General features: G+C 45.5%; 2 protein-coding genes across 4 annotated transcripts; one reads left to right on the top strand and one right to left on the bottom strand.

The window, feature by feature from the left end:
• Positions 1 to 4: 4 nt before the first annotated feature.
• EXOSC1 (exosome component 1) lies at positions 5 to 6,722 on the top strand. Of its 3 annotated transcripts, none has more exons than XM_055560820.1 (8): positions 5 to 128; positions 236 to 351; positions 2,807 to 2,881; positions 4,326 to 4,414; positions 5,184 to 5,217; positions 5,730 to 5,780; positions 5,911 to 5,995; positions 6,322 to 6,722. In XM_055560820.1, the coding sequence occupies exons 1-8, from the start codon at positions 98 to 100 to the stop codon at positions 6,426 to 6,428; spliced, it is 588 nt and encodes a 195-aa protein (XP_055416795.1). In that variant the 5' UTR covers positions 5 to 97; the 3' UTR covers positions 6,429 to 6,722. The 3 variants fall into 3 exon arrangements, with proteins under 3 accessions (XP_055416795.1, XP_055416797.1, XP_055416796.1); XM_055560822.1 differs by lacking the exon at positions 5 to 128 and adding an exon at positions 1,765 to 1,865 and having other exon boundaries at positions 237 to 351; positions 5,184 to 5,224; XM_055560821.1 differs by lacking the exon at positions 5 to 128 and having other exon boundaries at positions 289 to 351; positions 5,184 to 5,224.
• A 1,698-nt stretch (positions 6,723 to 8,420) lies between these two features.
• PGAM1 (phosphoglycerate mutase 1) lies at positions 8,421 to 15,064 on the bottom strand. Its single transcript, XM_055560819.1, has 4 exons — positions 14,777 to 15,064; positions 11,062 to 11,336; positions 10,384 to 10,564; positions 8,421 to 9,503 (listed from the first exon to the last, which is right to left on the bottom strand). Exons 1-4 carry the CDS (start codon positions 14,913 to 14,915, stop codon positions 9,334 to 9,336), a joined length of 765 nt encoding a protein of 254 aa, XP_055416794.1. The 5' UTR covers positions 14,916 to 15,064; the 3' UTR covers positions 8,421 to 9,333.
• Positions 15,065 to 16,486: the final 1,422 nt, after the last annotated feature.

The following is a 16,486-nucleotide window of genomic DNA, read 5'->3' as shown; positions in this document are numbered from 1 at the left end:
ACACCAATTAGCGCGTTTCTTACTGCGGAACTGCACCAGGATATTGGCCAATGAGAGGTCGGCCTCATTTTCCTCGGGATTTGGGACAGTGGAAGTCATGGCGCCACCCGTGAGGTACTGCATCCCCGGTAAGTCAGCGGTATCCAGAGCAAATCCTGGGCAGAGACAGGGGCAAGAAGGCCAAACGATCAACAGCTTCAGCGGACCCGTGGCTAATGCAGCGTTTTTTCCGCAGGCGAACGTCTGTGTAACTTGGAGGAGGGCAGCCCGGGCAGCGGCACCTACACACGGCACGGCTACATCTTTTCGTCGCTTGCTGGCTGCTTGACAAAGACCAGCGAGAACGGCGCGGTAAATGGGGCAGTTTCCCTTCTCCTCTGTCTCTCTTTGTCTTACGCTGCCTTTGATTTCGCTGTCTTTAGGCAGGGTCCTCCGAGCGCGTCTTTAGTGCCTGGTTCGGGAGAAGGAGTTAGTCTCTAAGTTTTTGACAGCTGGGATCCCCGCTGCTGGACACTTAGCCATCACAAAGTAGTTGTGTTGTCTGGCTTGGCTGTGTTGCTGACACTCGTGGAAGCAAGGTGGGGAAAGAACGGAGGCGAGCTCAGCCGTGCTGTGGGCTGAATCCTGGCCAAATGTCGCCTACTTCTCCGGCTTTATCTCGCTCCGCTACCCGCACCTCACTCTTTGCAGAAGTCCTACTGTCTTCTTTCAATATCGCCAGTGGACCACATAGTGTTTGTACACACGCCGTCTGTCTGGAACACGCTCCTCTCTTCCTTAGCCCGATTAAATCCTACCTACTCAGCGGAAGAGAATCCACCACCATTGCAGGAGACGCGGACTCGATCCCTGGGTCGGAAAGATTCCCCTGGCGAAGGAAATGGCAACACATTCCAGTACTCTTGCCTGGAAAATCCCATGGACCTGGCGGGTTACAGTTCATGGGGTCGCAAGAGGCGGACACGACTGAGCGACTAAACCACCACCATCCTTTAGATAACCTCACTAGTATCACTTTCTCAGAGAAGCCCTATAGACACCACTAGTCAAAAAAGGGAGTTTTGTTTTTTGTTTTAACACTCACAAAGAGCTGTTGGGGTCAGTTTGCTTGTTTGTTTTGCCACACAGCATGCAGGATCTTGGATGGAACCCATGCCCCCTGAAGTGGAAGTTCAGAGTCTTAACCACTGGACCACCAGGGAGGTCCCAAGAGCTATTACTCCCTTTCTAAGCACGTAGTTCAGCATGCAATTAAACACTCAGTTATAAGTCCCCATTAGACCCTTCCACTACTGTGCACGTAGTGCAAGGTAAATGCTCAGTAGATGTTTATTGAACGTATGAATGATATTATTCTCCCTGGTTCCAGAGGCTGATCCATGATTAGCTTGGGATCAGATAAGCAGTTCTTGAAGGAGCAGCTTAAAGACTGGAGGTGGTGGTGGGGGGTGTTTAATCACTAAGTCGTGTCCGACTCTTGTGACCCCATGGACTGTAGCCCACCAGGGTCCTCTATACATGGGATTTTCCAGGCAAGAATACTGGAGTGGATTGCCATTTCCTTCTCCAGGGGATCTTCCCAACCCAGGAATTGAACCCAGGTTTATTGCAGGCAGATTCTTTACTGACTGAGCTATGAGGGAAGCCCATATCTCTATATAGTCTGTGGAATTCTCCAGGCCAGAATACTGGAGTGGGTAGCCATTCCCTTCTCTACGGGATCTTTCCAACCCAGGGATCGAACCCAGGTCTCTCACATTGCAGGCAGATTCTTCTTTATCAGCTGAGCCACCAGGAAAGCCCTAAAGACCGGGATCATTGTAGAAAGAGGATTCAGTATTGACTAAACCTTAATTCTGCCTTAGGTAAGAAACTTAAACTCCCTTTATAGGTTCTTACCTATAAAATGAGATACTTTGTATTCGATCACTTTTGGGAATTTCCCTAGGATTTGAAAGTTTGTTCATTTTATAGCTGTGGGATGTCATAATGAGCCAAATATACGTGGTCTCTGCTATCAAGGGGTACAGATAAAAACTGTAAGCAAATAAATGCTCAAATGAATGTGTGCTTACACATACGATGGCTGCTCTGAAAGAATATTACAGAGTACCATGAGGACATGTAATAGGCAAATCCAACCTAGTCAGAAGTGGTATTTAGTCTGAATCTAAAGGATAAATAAGAGTTGAGTGAGTGAGCAGAAAGAGCAAGTTGAAAAGAGATCCTGAGATGGGAAAAAATTTAATGAAGTGGTGAAACTGAAAAAAGACCAGGAGAGCTGAAGCATATTGAACAAGGGAAAGGTTAAGAAAAGATCAGGCTCAAAAATATCTTTCCTACACCAATAGCCAGTACCATGCTCAAAGAGGAAACTCTACAAGTGTTAAATAGAAGTAAACAGGTATGGCCACTGTTATATAACATTTATTTGAAAATTCTAACCTGTCCAATAAAATGACAAACCAAAAGAAAGATATAACTTTGGAGGAAAGAGTCAAATTATCCATGATTACAGGCAATGTAGTTATATGCCGAAAAACTCTTAAGAAAATCACAAAAAAACTCTAGAACTCATCTGAAGTGGTAAGATTGTATCTTCTTGCAGCTTTCTTTCTGTGGCCCCTTGGCCCTCCTGTATCCTAAAATTTCTAAGGCTTTCTGCTCTGGGCTACAAATCAATCTGTAGTCCACCTGCCCATGTGACGTCAACTGTGGCCCAAGGTATCCCATTTTACTGTCAAGCCACAAATACCTTTATCCAAGGCTTAGCCAGGATATTCATGTTTTATTTTTCTCTCTGTAGCTTCCTGTCATATCTGTGATGAGAGAAACAGAGTCCCAGTTACTGCCAGATGTAGGAGCTATTGTAACCTGTAAGGTAAGTTGGTCTTAACCTCCCTGCTTAGGATACCATCCAGTGTTGAAATCATGATCATTATAGAATTGCACTGTCCAGTATGGTAACCAGTAGTCACATGCTGCTGCTAAGTCACTTCAGTCGTGTCCGACTCTGTGAACCCCATAGACAGCAGCCAACCAGGCTTCCCCGTCCCTGGGATTCTCCAGGCAAGAACACTGGAGTGGGTTGCCATTTCCTTCTCCAATGCATGAAAGTGAAAAGTGAAAGGGAAGTCGCTCAGTCGTGTCTGACTCTGTGCGACCCCATGGACTGCCGCCTACCAGGCTCCTCTGTCCATGGGATTGTCCAGGCAAGAGTACTGGAGTGGGGTGCCATTGCCTTCTCCCAGTAGTCACATAAGGTCATTTAAATTTAAATAAATTAAAATTAAACAAAATTTAACATTTATTTCTTCAGTTCCACTAGCTCCATTTCAAGTAGTCAATAGCCACAGGTGAATGGTGGTTGCCATGTTGGTCAACACAATTTTTCTATCATCACAGAAAGTTTTACTGGACTCTGCTGGGTCTAGAGATTTCTAGGGTAATGATCAGTGTGGTCAAGTTCAAGCTTATGTAGTCCTTTCACAGAGCTGGTTTCCTCATTATGTAATTTTTTACTTTTGTCTGGGAAACAGGAGTACCAGAAGGTCATAAGGAGGTATATTTTTGAACATCTAAAGCGAAACTTTTTCTGCAGAGAAATGAAAGATTTTTATAAAGTCTTTGAGGGCAAGTGCAAATTAGTGCTGTACCAGTTAGTAACTATAAGACATCAGTATTCCATGCCCATCCCCACCCTTGCCAGTTAACTTGTAGCTCTTAGTTTTTCTCTATAAATAATTTCTCCAACAGAAAATCTGTGTGGGGAGTTCCCTGGCAGTCCAGTGGTTAGGACTCTGCACTTCCAGTGCCAAAGGTGCATGTTCAGTCCCTGGTCAGGGAACTAAGATCCTGCAAGCCACACAGTGTGGCCAAATTTAAAAAAGGGAAAAGGAAAAAAAGAAAATCTATGCATTATTTTGAAAATAACTGGACAGGCACAGTGATCCAAATATTACCCAGCAGCTGGAATGGAGACTTAAGTTCCATTCACACTACAGGCCTCTTGGTGAGATCTGCGAAAGGTCTAGTTAGATTTGCTATGCTTCCCTTGTGTATTTATGTTAGACCTGCACATTTTTTAAAATCTCTGCCATATTATTTCATTTGATTCCCTCGGTAACTATTTTAGGTGGCCAGAGTGGCTCTTACTCCACTTTATGAACATCACTTATGCAGGGATAAATACGAGTTAACTTATCTGAAATTCTATGCTTAGTAGGGATGCTTGGACTAAAATCCTAGTCTTTCCTAGTTGATTCCTGCCTCCTTCAGCTGACAATTGCTAGTACTCTAATGCTGCCCTTTCCTCTGTTCCACAGGTCTCCAGCATCAATTCACGCTTTGCCAAAGTACACATCCTGTATGTGGGGTCCACACCACTTAAGAACTCTTTTCGAGGAACCATCCGGTAAGGAGTATTTTTGTCTTCATATTCGCCTCAGCGCCTGGAATGAGATTAGGATAGGATGGGAAACTGGAATTTTTAAGAACAATTACAGTCTATTCCTGCCCTGTCTCACCTCTTTGTGCTTTGATTCTCCCCACGTAGTATCTAAAGAAAATATTACAGTATGTGAGTTAAGACAGAAGGAAGATATTAATGAGATAGGACTTTAAATAAAACAAAAAAGAATTGAATAAGCTGGAGGTGCATTGTGGGTATGATTCATACCAAAGTAGAAGGCATTTTAGGAAGTACCTTTTTTTCTTGTGTTTAATATCGATTAACCCAAGCATTATAAGACAATAAAAAGGGTAGTGGGTGAAGTGGTATTTTTCCCCACTATGGGTTCTTTGAGAAGGGACAGACAGTTCTTGTAAGCTAGATAATTTAACATCTGAGGCTCTTTCCACCCTCAGGATTCTGTGTGGTTCTGCAATGCTGCCATTCAGGCTCTCCTAAGGCAGCAGAGTTCCTTATCCTTCTCTGCCAAATCGGATCCAATTTCCTCTAGTGGGAGGTATTGATACTCCTGTTCTGTTTGATCCAAGAATGGGAACTGATTGTTCCCTCGGGTTAGGACGGGAAATATTTCTCCACCTGCTCCTCTGGGTGGCAGCAGGGTCCTGATCAGGACTTGTCCTCTTTGCTCTTATAGCTCTTTGTCTGCTAGGAGTCTGCAGGATAATTCTTTCTCACAGATAATTAATCTTTCCGTTATTTCTTTTCTTTATAGCAAAGAAGACGTCCGAGCTACTGAAAAAGACAAGGTTGTTGGTTGGTTCTTTTTTTTCTTCGTGGCTTTAGGAATCTCAGTCTTTTTAGATTATTCCAGTGAATTTCAAAAGTCTGTGGGAATGTGGAGTCCAAGGAATTTTAAGGTGTTCTCTACTGGAGGGTGTAGAACTCACCTCACTATTCCTTTCCTCTTCATATGATTTGTCTTCGTTTTGTTGGCTAGAGAGGAGCTAGTTTACGCTTTGTCTTTGAAGCCAGGTATTTATTCATGGCTGTTCTCTCAGACTTATTCTGGACCCTTTCAGAGCAGCCATAGTACCTTTTGTCTAAGTCAGATTCCTGATCACGTTATTGAGTTCAGATCTTTCACTGATGTGATGATGCCAGAGAAGCAATAAAAGTTGTTGATCTACTTGAGTAATGGTAGATCTACCATTGGGGTTCTACCCTCTGGGGTTAGAAGTAAACTAGCTCTACCCAGTGGGGTTAATAGTTTCATTATAGACCTGATTGGAGCTTTTACTTAACACTCCTTTCTTTACAGGTTGAAATTTATAAGAGTTTCCGCCCAGGGGACATCGTCTTGGCCAAAGTGGTATCCTTTATTCCCTGCAGACTTGTGGTCCTTTGTCAAAGGAAGAAATGGAAGTAGGGAAACCACTAAGTGGCTATGAGAGGGAAGACTTATACGTCTTCGTTTTCCTTTACCAACGTGATGTGACTAGATCTCCCTAGGTGATGCACAGTCCAACTACCTGCTAACCACCGCAGAAAATGAGCTGGGAGTGGTGGTGGCCCACAGCGAATCCGGTGAGTTTGTCCATGCTTCCACACGCTTACCTTTTCCTGGGAGCTAGGGTTTGGGATTAGTCCACTGTTTTCCCTCGTTTTTTAATTATCTTAGAAGCAATGTGAGTGTAGCTACTGACTACTGGGATTAGAATGAGTCTCCTTATATAATCTAAGGAAAAGAGCCACTTACTCTATAAGTCAGTGGAATAAGCAAGGCTTTTTTCTGTATCAGGTAAGAGGTTCACTAGGCAGCTTGGTGACATCAGTTCACACCCAGCTGAGAAGAGAAATGTCTCGAGCAAGTATCTGGGGTCCCAGCTCCTACATCACCTTTTCCCTTGCAGGTGTCCAGATGGTCCCCATCAGCTGGTGTGAGATGCAGTGCCCGAAGACCCACACCAAGGAATTCCGGAAGGTGGCCCGAGTACAGCCTGAGTTCCTGCAGACCTAAGAAGCCACTTTCCCATGCAGAGGGGAATCTGTTTTCTAAGAGTACATGTGTGAGTGACATCAGGAGGCTGTTTTTATTCAGATACCAGGGGTTGGTCAGCAGCCGCCTTTAGAAAAATCTTTTCTGTAGGTGGAACATTTTTCTTGTGAACCTTTCAGCGGATTTTATTCTCTGGAGTAATTTCTTTTGGAGGCACCAGCAAACAAACTGTATGATGGTAGATTATAGCCTGTTCTTTGAGTGTTACAAATGTGTATTTTTGCTATGACAAAGAAAACATTTTTATGAAAAGAATTTTAGTTTCTGTTGTCTCAAGTAGGGTGAAGAATCTAAACTGACATGGCATCTAGAGCACAGTCTTTGTAGACAATGCCTAATCACCTATCTTTTTTTGTATTTTTTATGTTCTCCATACTTGTGAGTACTTGCTATGTGTCAGGCATGGGTTGAGCACAAAATTACCAACTTTTGCTCTAAGATTCAGTACAAGCTAAGGAAACTAACATCCCATCAGGCTACTTTAGACTTAAAGTACTAAAAGTCTTCCTAGGATTACTGTGCACATCAGATAAAAAGCTAACTTGGAAAGCAAGATGCTTAAATTTTAGAATAAGGGCAACATTCATACTGGGTCCCAGTACTCAGTTGTGTACCTTCTGGCAAGTTTCTGTTTTCAGCATGTTTCCTCTTCTGTAAACGAGATACTAGCCCTTTCAGAGGTTATCAGGATTGAAGATTATGTATATAACATGCCTCACCCAATGGCTAGCATAGAGCTTAAGAATTTTCTAGATGGTATTACTTGTTCCTACTAGGATGGCATTATGGGCTCTCATATTCCAGTGATCTTCTCAAAGGCCTCAGAGAAAAGGTAAATGTGAGCAATGCCCCTTCCCAATTATATAGATAATTACAGTCAGTCCTCCCTATTCATGGATGTGAAACCCAAGAAGACAGAGCCATCTGTACTATGCCATCTTATATTAGGCGCTTTAGCATCTGTTAATTTTGAAATGTTTATTTTGGCTGTGCTGGGTCTTAGTTGCTCTTCACTGCAGCATGCAGACTCAGCTGCGTGCATGTGGGATCTAGTTCCCTGACCAGGGATCCAACCCTAGCCTCCTGCATTGGGAGCTGAGTCTTAGTCACTGGACCACCAATGAAGTCCCTGCTGCTGCTGCTGCTGCTAAGTCGCTTCAGTTCGTGTCCGACTCTGTGGGACCCCCAGAGACGGCAGCCCACCAGGCTCCCCTGTCCCTGGGATAATCCAGGCAAGAACACTGGAGTGGATTGCCATTTCCTTCTCCAGTGCATGAAAGTGAAAAGTAAAAGTGAAGTCGCTCAGTCGTGTCCGACTGCTAGCAACCCCATGGACTGCAGCCTAGCTTCTGTTAATTTTAGTATCCAGAAGAGTCCTGGAATCAGTCTCCCCTCTGCAGATAAGGGATGACTGTATATTCATTCTCCTGCAAGTGTAATTTCTGAGGAGGTTAGGTAACTGACAGGGATAAAACTTTAGGAGCCAAAAGGAAAGGTGTGAATCAAGTTTACAGTTTACTAATAGAAAGGGACTGGCTTTTAAGTCTAGTAAACAAACTTATACCTTTCTAAAGAAGGTATAAAAGTTTCAGAATTTGATTTTAGTAACCAGTACCATTGGGCAAGAGCTGTAGAGAGGCAGCAGGAAAAAGAGTTCAGCTCTTCAACCTGCAGTGGAGAACCCAGTGAGATACATGGTATTTGGAACCCCCCAGTGATGACCTCTCAACACTTCTGGATAAGTCTTCCCTCGGCTTGGACGAGGACCATGCCCCAGATGTGCTATTCTGACTAGACTGTATGAAGGGAGTGGGTGCAAGAGATAAAATGGCTGTGTAAAGTTGTGACTAGCTGTCCTCAAGCCCTTAGTCATACACGAACTTGGGCAGTGAGAGACATTTCAAGTTGAATGTTCGAGTTGATTTCCTCAGGTAAGACATATCACACAGAAAATATTGCACATCACTCCTTTATTTTATACTGATCTGGAAAAAAGATATTTTTAGTACAGTTATGCTCAAATGAGTACTGGGCCCAAGTGCTGGGCCAAGCAACTGGAACATGATTCAGAAGTCAGGCACAGTGAGAGACACACTTGGACATGATCGAGAGGCATTCCACTGCCACAAAACAGTAAGAAAACAGTAAGGCAGGGGAGGGATTTTAAAACACACAGCAGGATGAACTCCTACACCTTAGACGCCAGGAGCTTATCCCATGATGGTGTAAGGAATGACTTATTTGCTGATGACCACATGTGGGAATATTTTAACCGCCACTAAAAACCCCAGAAGGGTTTTTTTTTTTTTAATAATTTTTTTTTTTTTAAAGTAAATGCAACACAAAAACATTCAGGATTGATCTAGCCTTTTAGAGTCAGGGAGGAATATTTGATTGAGTCACCATGCAGGTTACATTCATCTTCCACTGGAATGTCTAGAGCCCCGAGTCACCTAACAACTGTGCCTGGCTGGCCTCTGGGGACACGAACAGGCTCTTCTTCTCATTGGTCACACCTCAGCATGGTTTTCTCCCTGTCCCCTACTCAAGCAGCTCCTTAGTAATAAACCACCATCAAACCCCCCAGTGATGACCTCTCAACACTTCTGGATAACTCTTCCCTCCGCTTGGACTGAGGACCATGCCCCAGACGTGCCATTCTGACTAGACTGTATGAAGGGAGTGGGTGCAAGAGATAAAATGGCTAATGTGGAATTGGGAGCCGCTGGTCCCCACCTGCAGCTACAACTTACGATGCCTACAGATGTCATCAGCGGGACATGTGCCAGGGAGAGGTGCAGAGGAATAGGGTGGGCCAGGGCAGGGGAGGAGGGTAATCCTTGGGAAAGTAATCTGCTGCTTGCCCTCACTTCTTGGCCTTGCCCTGGGCAGCCACAGCCTCCATGGCTTTACGCACGGTCTCCTCATCCCCCAGGAACTGCATGGGCTTGATGGGCTTCAAGTTCTTGTCCAACTCATAGACCATGGGAATGCCAGTCGGCAGGTTCAGCTCCATGATAGCCTCTTCAGAGAGACCTGAAAATATACCCCCTCATGATCAGTCAAGCAAGATAAGAATCCACAGACCTCTCCAGCTTTACTATTCATCCTCCAGGTGGGGAAATGGGTCCTCCAAGGACTCTGGCAGGAATTAAAACAAGACACCCTTTCTGATACTTGTCATGAGAGTAAGGATGATCACCCAAGGAATGCCCCCAATATTCTTTCTCAGCCACTGAACAGCAAGAAAAAAGGGATGAAAGGCATCCCTCCCCAAGGGGGATCTGGAAGCCCACAGTGAAGCAGGACTATACATCTTAGTATCTCAAATGTCCTATGTTGTCCATACAGCTGCCAAAACGTGGCACATCTGGGCCTCTACTAGGCCCCTGAGTGAAACAACTTAGGATGCAAATTGACACTCATGTGGGGAGTTGTAATCAGGCTGTGGTTAAGGATTTTTATCAGCAATTTCAACTAGCAATCCTAGTCTAGAGGTAGGCATCTCAAACTTTCATGTGTATCTCCTTTGGGGAGAGATACTTTTCATCCTTTTTTCTTACTGTTCAATGGCTAAGAAAGAATACTGGGGGCATTCCTTGGGTGATCACTCTACTGTAATAGAGCAATAATAGATGCACCTGGATGATAGATGCAGCTTCCAAACCAGGTCTGAAGTGGGACCTGAGGTTCTAACATGTAACAAGCACCCAGTGGGGTGTGGCAGCCTCTGGTTCTGCAGATGATGCTTTGAGAAGAAAGGATCATGTTTCTACTAGGAGATAATCTGGACTGTCTCTAAGGCTCTCAGTACATCCAGCCCTTTCCTGAAGGTCTCCTTCATACTAAATCAGTCCAGAGTAGTGGCAGTTCTGCTTTACCCTTCCCTGAGGGCCCCTCTGAAAAGCATACATACCCTCCAGATGCTTGACGATGCCCCGAAGGCTATTGCCATGGGCTGCAATTAGTACCCGTTTCCCCTCCTTGATCTGGGGGACAATTTCTTCATTCCAAAAGGGCAGAGCTCTGGCAATTGTGTCCTTCAGACTCTCACAGGAGGGCAGCTGGTCTTCAGTGAGGTCTGCGTACCTGCGATCCTAAACAAAAAATCCCAGCTTACCAGTTATTACCAGCTGCATTTGTTCTGCCTATTCCTCATCCCCTAAGGGATCACAGTGATAGGTAAAAGTCTCTCACCAGGGCACTGAGAGCTTGGGAAGGGGGATTATTACTATCCTGCCCTCCCTCCCCCATTACCCACGACTGGGAAGATTGAATAGTCCAAAAGAAACAACTTTGGAAAGGTGTGCCTCAAGGCTCTTCCCAACTCACTTTACCTATGGTGCAGTTTTTTAAAATATGGCAAACATGTAAAAAAGATAGAAATTCTTTGTAGATAAACCACATAAACTCTTAACTAAATCTTTTAATAGGTAATGGTCATTCCTTGGAGAAGGGGGATTATAAAGGGGGATTTATCATAAGTTAGAAACTCAGTGATCTAGGCAGATACTAATAAAAGCTAAAAGAGAGAAGTCCAGATTCTGATCCCCTGGTCCTGCGTGCAGCGAGCCAAGCTTCACTTTGTCCATACCTTACTGATGTTGCTGTAGAAGGGATGGTCGGGCTCCATGGGAGGTGGCGGGACATCATAGGAGCGCCTCCAGATCTTTACCTGGGCCTCACCATGCTTGGCAGCAGTTTCTGCCTTATTGAGGCCAGTCAGACCCCCATAGTGTCGCTCATTAAGGCGCCAAGTCCTCACCACTGGCAGCCACATTTGGTCAATGGCATCCAGCACTGTCCAGAGGGTCCGGATTGCTCTCTTCTGCACTGAGGTGAAGCAGATGTCAAACTCATAGCCAGCATCTGGAAATTTTAAGTTAAAAGTGATAAGCTAATGAGGTCCACTCTAGAGCCAGAATTTCTTTTTTCTTTAGCCACGCCACATGGCTTGTGGGATCTTAGTTCCCCAACCAGGGATTAAACCTGGGCCCTCAGCAGTGAGGGCAAGAAGTTCTAACTACTAGACCGCCAGGAAATTCCCTAGAGCCAGAATTTTCTTACATATAAATCTCAGGTATAGACAACTCAAATGAAAATTATTTGGCTAAATATTTTGTATACCCTAAATATTTTATTTTGCATACAGGAAAAAGAATATTCTGCCTTTGGGGAAGGTAACATTTGTTGATTTTTGTTGCAGTTGACAGTATACTTCCCAGCAGCTTCCCAATAATTCATCTAACCAAAGGCCCAAATGTACTATCAACGAGCTAACCTGAGATCTGCACTACTAATCCCCAGAATGCTTTGCTTAAGCACATTTTAATTTTTTATTTGCTTTAATTCTTTTAACCTAAGGACACTAAAAACTTGGAGTCACTTAATAAACATTTTAGTTAATATTTATAGAAGGTTTACCATCTGTCAGGCACTGGACTAATAAGTACTTTGTATGTATTTTATTTAGTTTTCATAACAATCCAATGAGGTTACATCATTACAATCCATCTTACCGGGTGAGGGGAATAGAAACTGCAGGAGTTAAGCAAATTATCTGAGATCACAGATATTACATGAAAGGTTAAAAACCCAGGTTGTATGACTCTAATCCAACTCATAACCACCATCTCTGGCTATCTCCATAGTTTCCTGACTTCTAAGGATTCTGATGTTTGTATTTTAGTTAGAACTGTCACTTCTGATTGACAATTACTAATATATTTCAGTCCTCTCTACTTTCTGGTCCAGGAGAAATGGGATTTTGAATTCAACAATTAGGATACAGCAAGAGCTCTTAGAAGATGCTGATAAAACCAGTTTGTTGCATGAAATTGTATCTTCCCTAGCATATGGAAATCACAATCTCTTCATCCACAGTTCCTTTCTGCTAGTCAAATTACTTGACTACCCTATATATCTACCAACCTACATCAATTGTTAAACCAAGTTTAAGAGAAGCCACTCACTGGAGAAAGAGCAGACCTCTCCTCTACGCACAGCAGTTATGAGGGGTGGTATCAAGAGTTATGTTGGCCCAACCAGTAAGTTACAGCCATATATATCTTTATGTTTCACAAACCATTATTCTCCCTCCCACTTTAATGGGGAGATGTCCCTTTCCTTATGTGGTGAACCAGGAAAACATTCCTGTTTTCTTCCATGAGGCTACAAGGCCCTCATTGAAATTTAGCACAAACTTCCCTGTGTGTTGCTTCGTACTGAGACCACCAACAGTAATTAATGAAATGTGAAGTGAATTTTCTGCCAGTCATTCAATTTGAGAATAAGGCCAGTAAGAACTACACTGATGGGGGAAGGGAGGATTAGTCACCAGGAGACTCACCAGCACCCACAAGGGAAAAGTCACATCTCATCGCTGAGCCTCAGGACAAGTCCTAGGAGACTCACTCACCATCTCCTCCCTAACTTTATGGGGAAGAATGATTCCCCAGTAAAAGGCTGAGTCACTGGGAAGCAACATCCTCAGTGCAAGGCTCAGCTGCCATGCTGAAAAGCTGTGGTTGTTTCACTGAATTTTCTAATTGCTGTGGAGTGCTGCACATTAGATACACAAATAGATCCCAGAGGAAAAGAGCAGTTCCCCTGATACTCTCAACAAACTCTAAAGCCTCTTCCTTTAACTTGGCCATCAAACAAAGCAGAGTTAGGATGCTCCCAGGGATGGGCTTAGCTGGTGCCATGTGGCCTCCATCCTCCCTTAATAAGACGGTGTGGTGAAACTAAGTTCTTGCTAACTTGCTCCTGAAATCATGCAAGATTTTATAAGCCCTATAGTACTTAAAGCCCTGGTGAAATTAATACTTTATTTTAGGCCTTTTATATTATTAGATTATTCATATGGTCTTCATCATTCAGAGTTTTTGCTTTTAGTCATTGACTTTTTATTTAATCATCTGTGATGCCCCTAAACAGTTATTTTAAAATTTTAATGGGCTTTCTTTTTAAACTAATGCTACTAACATTTACTTAAAAACTCAACTAGGGTCTGTTATTTTAAGAGATTACAAGTTAAGGCATTTGACCAGTCTTAGAGGACAGCTGCAATTTGCTTTGTCCTGGGTCAGTCATCAGCAAACCACCACAGACCCATTCAGTTCTTCCTGCAGGCAGGAGAGAAAATGGCCTCTACCAGCACTTTCCCCATCCTGGCCTCTCCTAACCGGTATGAGGTCACATCGGGCCATCCCAAACTACTCACACACATCCTCAGCAGGATTACATTTCCCAGACTTGTTTCCAAGCCTTTGCTTCATTTCTAAAAGATCTACAGTGGAGGCAAGGACCTAGGAAGAGCAAATTTGGGCCAAATACCTGATTCACATCAACCAGGCATCAATGACCCATTTCAATGGCTGCTACTTTGTCGAGGTTAAAAGGGAGCAGAGCAGGATCAATGGAAGCACCTCCTCAGTCCGGAGATTCTTTGAATTGCTGGCAGCAGGGAATGCTTCCTTATTAGCATTTCAAAATCACAGAGAACCGTCTGCCAGCAGGGGCCAGCCTGAGTAGGCAAGCTTATCTCACTGCCACTTCCACCTTTACCTGAAACAGCCTACCAGTTCCCTCGCACCTACCAGTTACTCATCCCCAGAACAGAGGCCAGCGTGGTGGGCTAGGAATAAGATGTAACTTTGGTCAAGTCCTCTTTCCAACTCTCACTTTCCTAACTATGAAAGAGGGCCAGGGAGAGTTGGGAAGGAAGGGAATGAAATCTGTAAAGTTTATGGGGTTGTGAAAAGGATTAACTCAAAGCCTTCATTCATGCAACCACTCATTTCCATTTGTGGATGCACTCTGGACACGGTTTGTGGAATGCTGCTAAACAGCATCCTACAGGAGCACGTGGAGGTCTTTGGTCTCCGCGGCGCCGCGTCACTCCCCCACGGCAGGGAGAAGCATGTGGCCTGCCACTTCATCAGCCTGCCTAGCCTAGAGTAGGTTTGGTTGTAGCCACTGGAAGACACTGGGCATCCAATTTAGTAACCCGTCCCCGAGTTACTAAATGCTCAGACTAAGACGAGAGCGATTTCGCAAGGCGGTGTGGAGAGCGCAATAAAACTGCGCGGTGACCGCCCGGGTCCTCTTCTTGGCTGGGTGACCTTGAGCAAGTCGATCCCCCACCCCCGGCTCATTTTCTGAACTGCAAAATACACTGTTAGGAAGAAGAAGCCTAAGGTCTAGACGTTCTCCGGGAGGGCGCGGGTAAGGCCAGGCGGCCGTGACCCAGAGGCGCCAGCCCCGGCCTTCGCAGCCCACATCCACCGCCCCGGCCTGCTACGCACCTCTCAGCGCCTGCCCGCCTCGCTTCGCCTCCTCGTGCCCGGCTGGGCTCAGGTCCGCGTCGTACCAGCCGCTGAAACGGTTCTCCAGGTTCCATGTGCTCTCACCGTGCCGGATCAGCACCAGCTTGTAGGCGGCCATGGCTGCGGTTCGGGATGCGGCGCAGACTGGGGATCACCGAGATTCAGGAGTCGCTGCCCGGCCCCCGGCTGCGCCTGCGCGCTTGCGCCCCACCCGTCAGCTCCCTTTCACTAGCACTGCCAAATCTTTCCACTAGCTCGGGGCCACCCTCCTCCCGCCGGGTGTACGCATGCGCTCCGTGCGGGCGCTGCAGCCGCCGGGCGGAGGGGGCGCTCTCCCAGGAAGACAGGGCGCATGCGGTCTCTGCCGCCTACCCCGCGTCAGCCGTGGCGGTCACGGAGCGCACGTAAGCGTCCAAAGGCGGTGGAACATCTGGGCGGTGCCCAGAAGTGCATACCGTCCGGAGTGTCATCAAATTGAATTGCAGTTATTCATAAGCCCTTCGTTGTAATAAAATGTTATTATTCCAATCGCTCTTGGCTTGCCCAGATCACTTTCCCATCCGAACACATTGTGATTCACACGCCTGCGTTCCAGTCTTCACTCTTCCATTTTATTTTCTATGTGGACACCGCTTAACCTCGCTCACCGTCGTCTGTAAACGAACGTAGTAAATATTCAGCTGGTGGCTATCTACCAGGAAGGTTTCCCAGGTGGCTCAATGGGTAAAGAATCCGCCTGCAATACAGGAGACACAGGAAACGCGGGTTCTATCCCTGGGTTGGGAAGATCCCCTGGAGAAGGGCGTGGCAACCCACTCCAGTATTCCTGCCTGGAGAAGCCCATGGACAGAGGAGCCTGGCTGGCTACATACCCCAGTGCATGGGGTCGCAAAGAGTTGGACAGACTGAAGTGGCCGAGCGTGAGTATATCTACCTGGAAAGTGCTCAGTAAATGGTGGTTGTTTCTATCTCATTTCCATGGACAATGATCTCCATAAGGACACCAGCTCTGACTGCTGCTGCCGCTAAATCACTTCAGTCGTGTCCCACTCTGTGCGACCCCATAGACGGCAGCCCACCAGGCTCCCCCGTCCCTGGGATTCTCCAGGCAAGAACACTGGAGTGGGTTGCCATTTCCTTCTCCAATGCAGGAAAGTGAAAAGTGAAAGTGAAGTCGCTCAGTCGTGTCCGACCCTCAGCGACCCCATGGACTGCAGCCTTCCAGGCTCCTCCATCCATGGGATTTTCCAGGCAAGAGTACTGGAGTGGGGTGCCATTGCCTTCTCCGCTTCTGACTGCTAGTTTGAAAGACTTGCTCTTCATTTAACACAGAGCTGTTTGTCCCAACTTTTCTAGTCTCTCACAGCCTCTGGTCAATGCCTCCTGGACCAACAACAGTGAAGCAAACTCTAGGCCGATCAAACACTCCAGAAAGAGAAGGATTACTGCTTGTCCCTCCCCTACACCTAATCAGCAGTTTAAGTAGATAGCTTATCTGCTGTTTTATCTAGACAGCTTTCCAGTGCCCATGCCACTGTGTCCTGGTTTATTTCAACCTTGCCACTTTATTGAGCACCATACATGAGTCAGGCAGTGGGCTAGGGTCAAAGATGGGTGGAATGTTTTCTGTGCTTCATAGCAGGCGGAGTGCAAATAAGGCCCATGTGTAAAACACCTAACAAAGAAGTT

This window comes from Bubalus kerabau, chromosome 22, assembly GCF_029407905.1.
Source record: "Bubalus kerabau isolate K-KA32 ecotype Philippines breed swamp buffalo chromosome 22, PCC_UOA_SB_1v2, whole genome shotgun sequence".
In the NCBI taxonomy this organism is placed as follows: domain Eukaryota; kingdom Metazoa; phylum Chordata; class Mammalia; order Artiodactyla; family Bovidae; genus Bubalus; species Bubalus kerabau.
Note: the sequence above shows the minus strand (reverse complement) of the source record. Positions and strands in the feature narration are given on the sequence as shown.

Bases quoted from the DNA above. Each gene is read 5' to 3' on its own strand.
- EXOSC1 (XM_055560820.1), top strand. From the start codon at position 98: ATGGCGCCACCCGTGAGGTACTGCATCCCCG. The intron at 129-235 runs GTAAGTCAGCGG...TTTTTTCCGCAG, and splicing joins CGTGAGGTACTGCATCCCCG to GCGAACGTCTGTGTAACTTG. The intron at 2,882-4,325 runs GTAAGTTGGTCT...TCTGTTCCACAG, and splicing joins GAGCTATTGTAACCTGTAAG to GTCTCCAGCATCAATTCACG.
- PGAM1 (XM_055560819.1), bottom strand. From the start codon at position 14,915: ATGGCCGCCTACAAGCTGGTGCTGATCCGGCACGGTGAGAGCACATGG. The intron at 11,337-14,776 runs GTGCGTAGCAGG...TAAAATTTCCAG, and splicing joins AGGCGGGCAGGCGCTGAGAG to ATGCTGGCTATGAGTTTGAC. The intron at 10,565-11,061 runs GTATGGACAAAG...TTTTTTGTTTAG, and splicing joins TCTACAGCAACATCAGTAAG to GATCGCAGGTACGCAGACCT.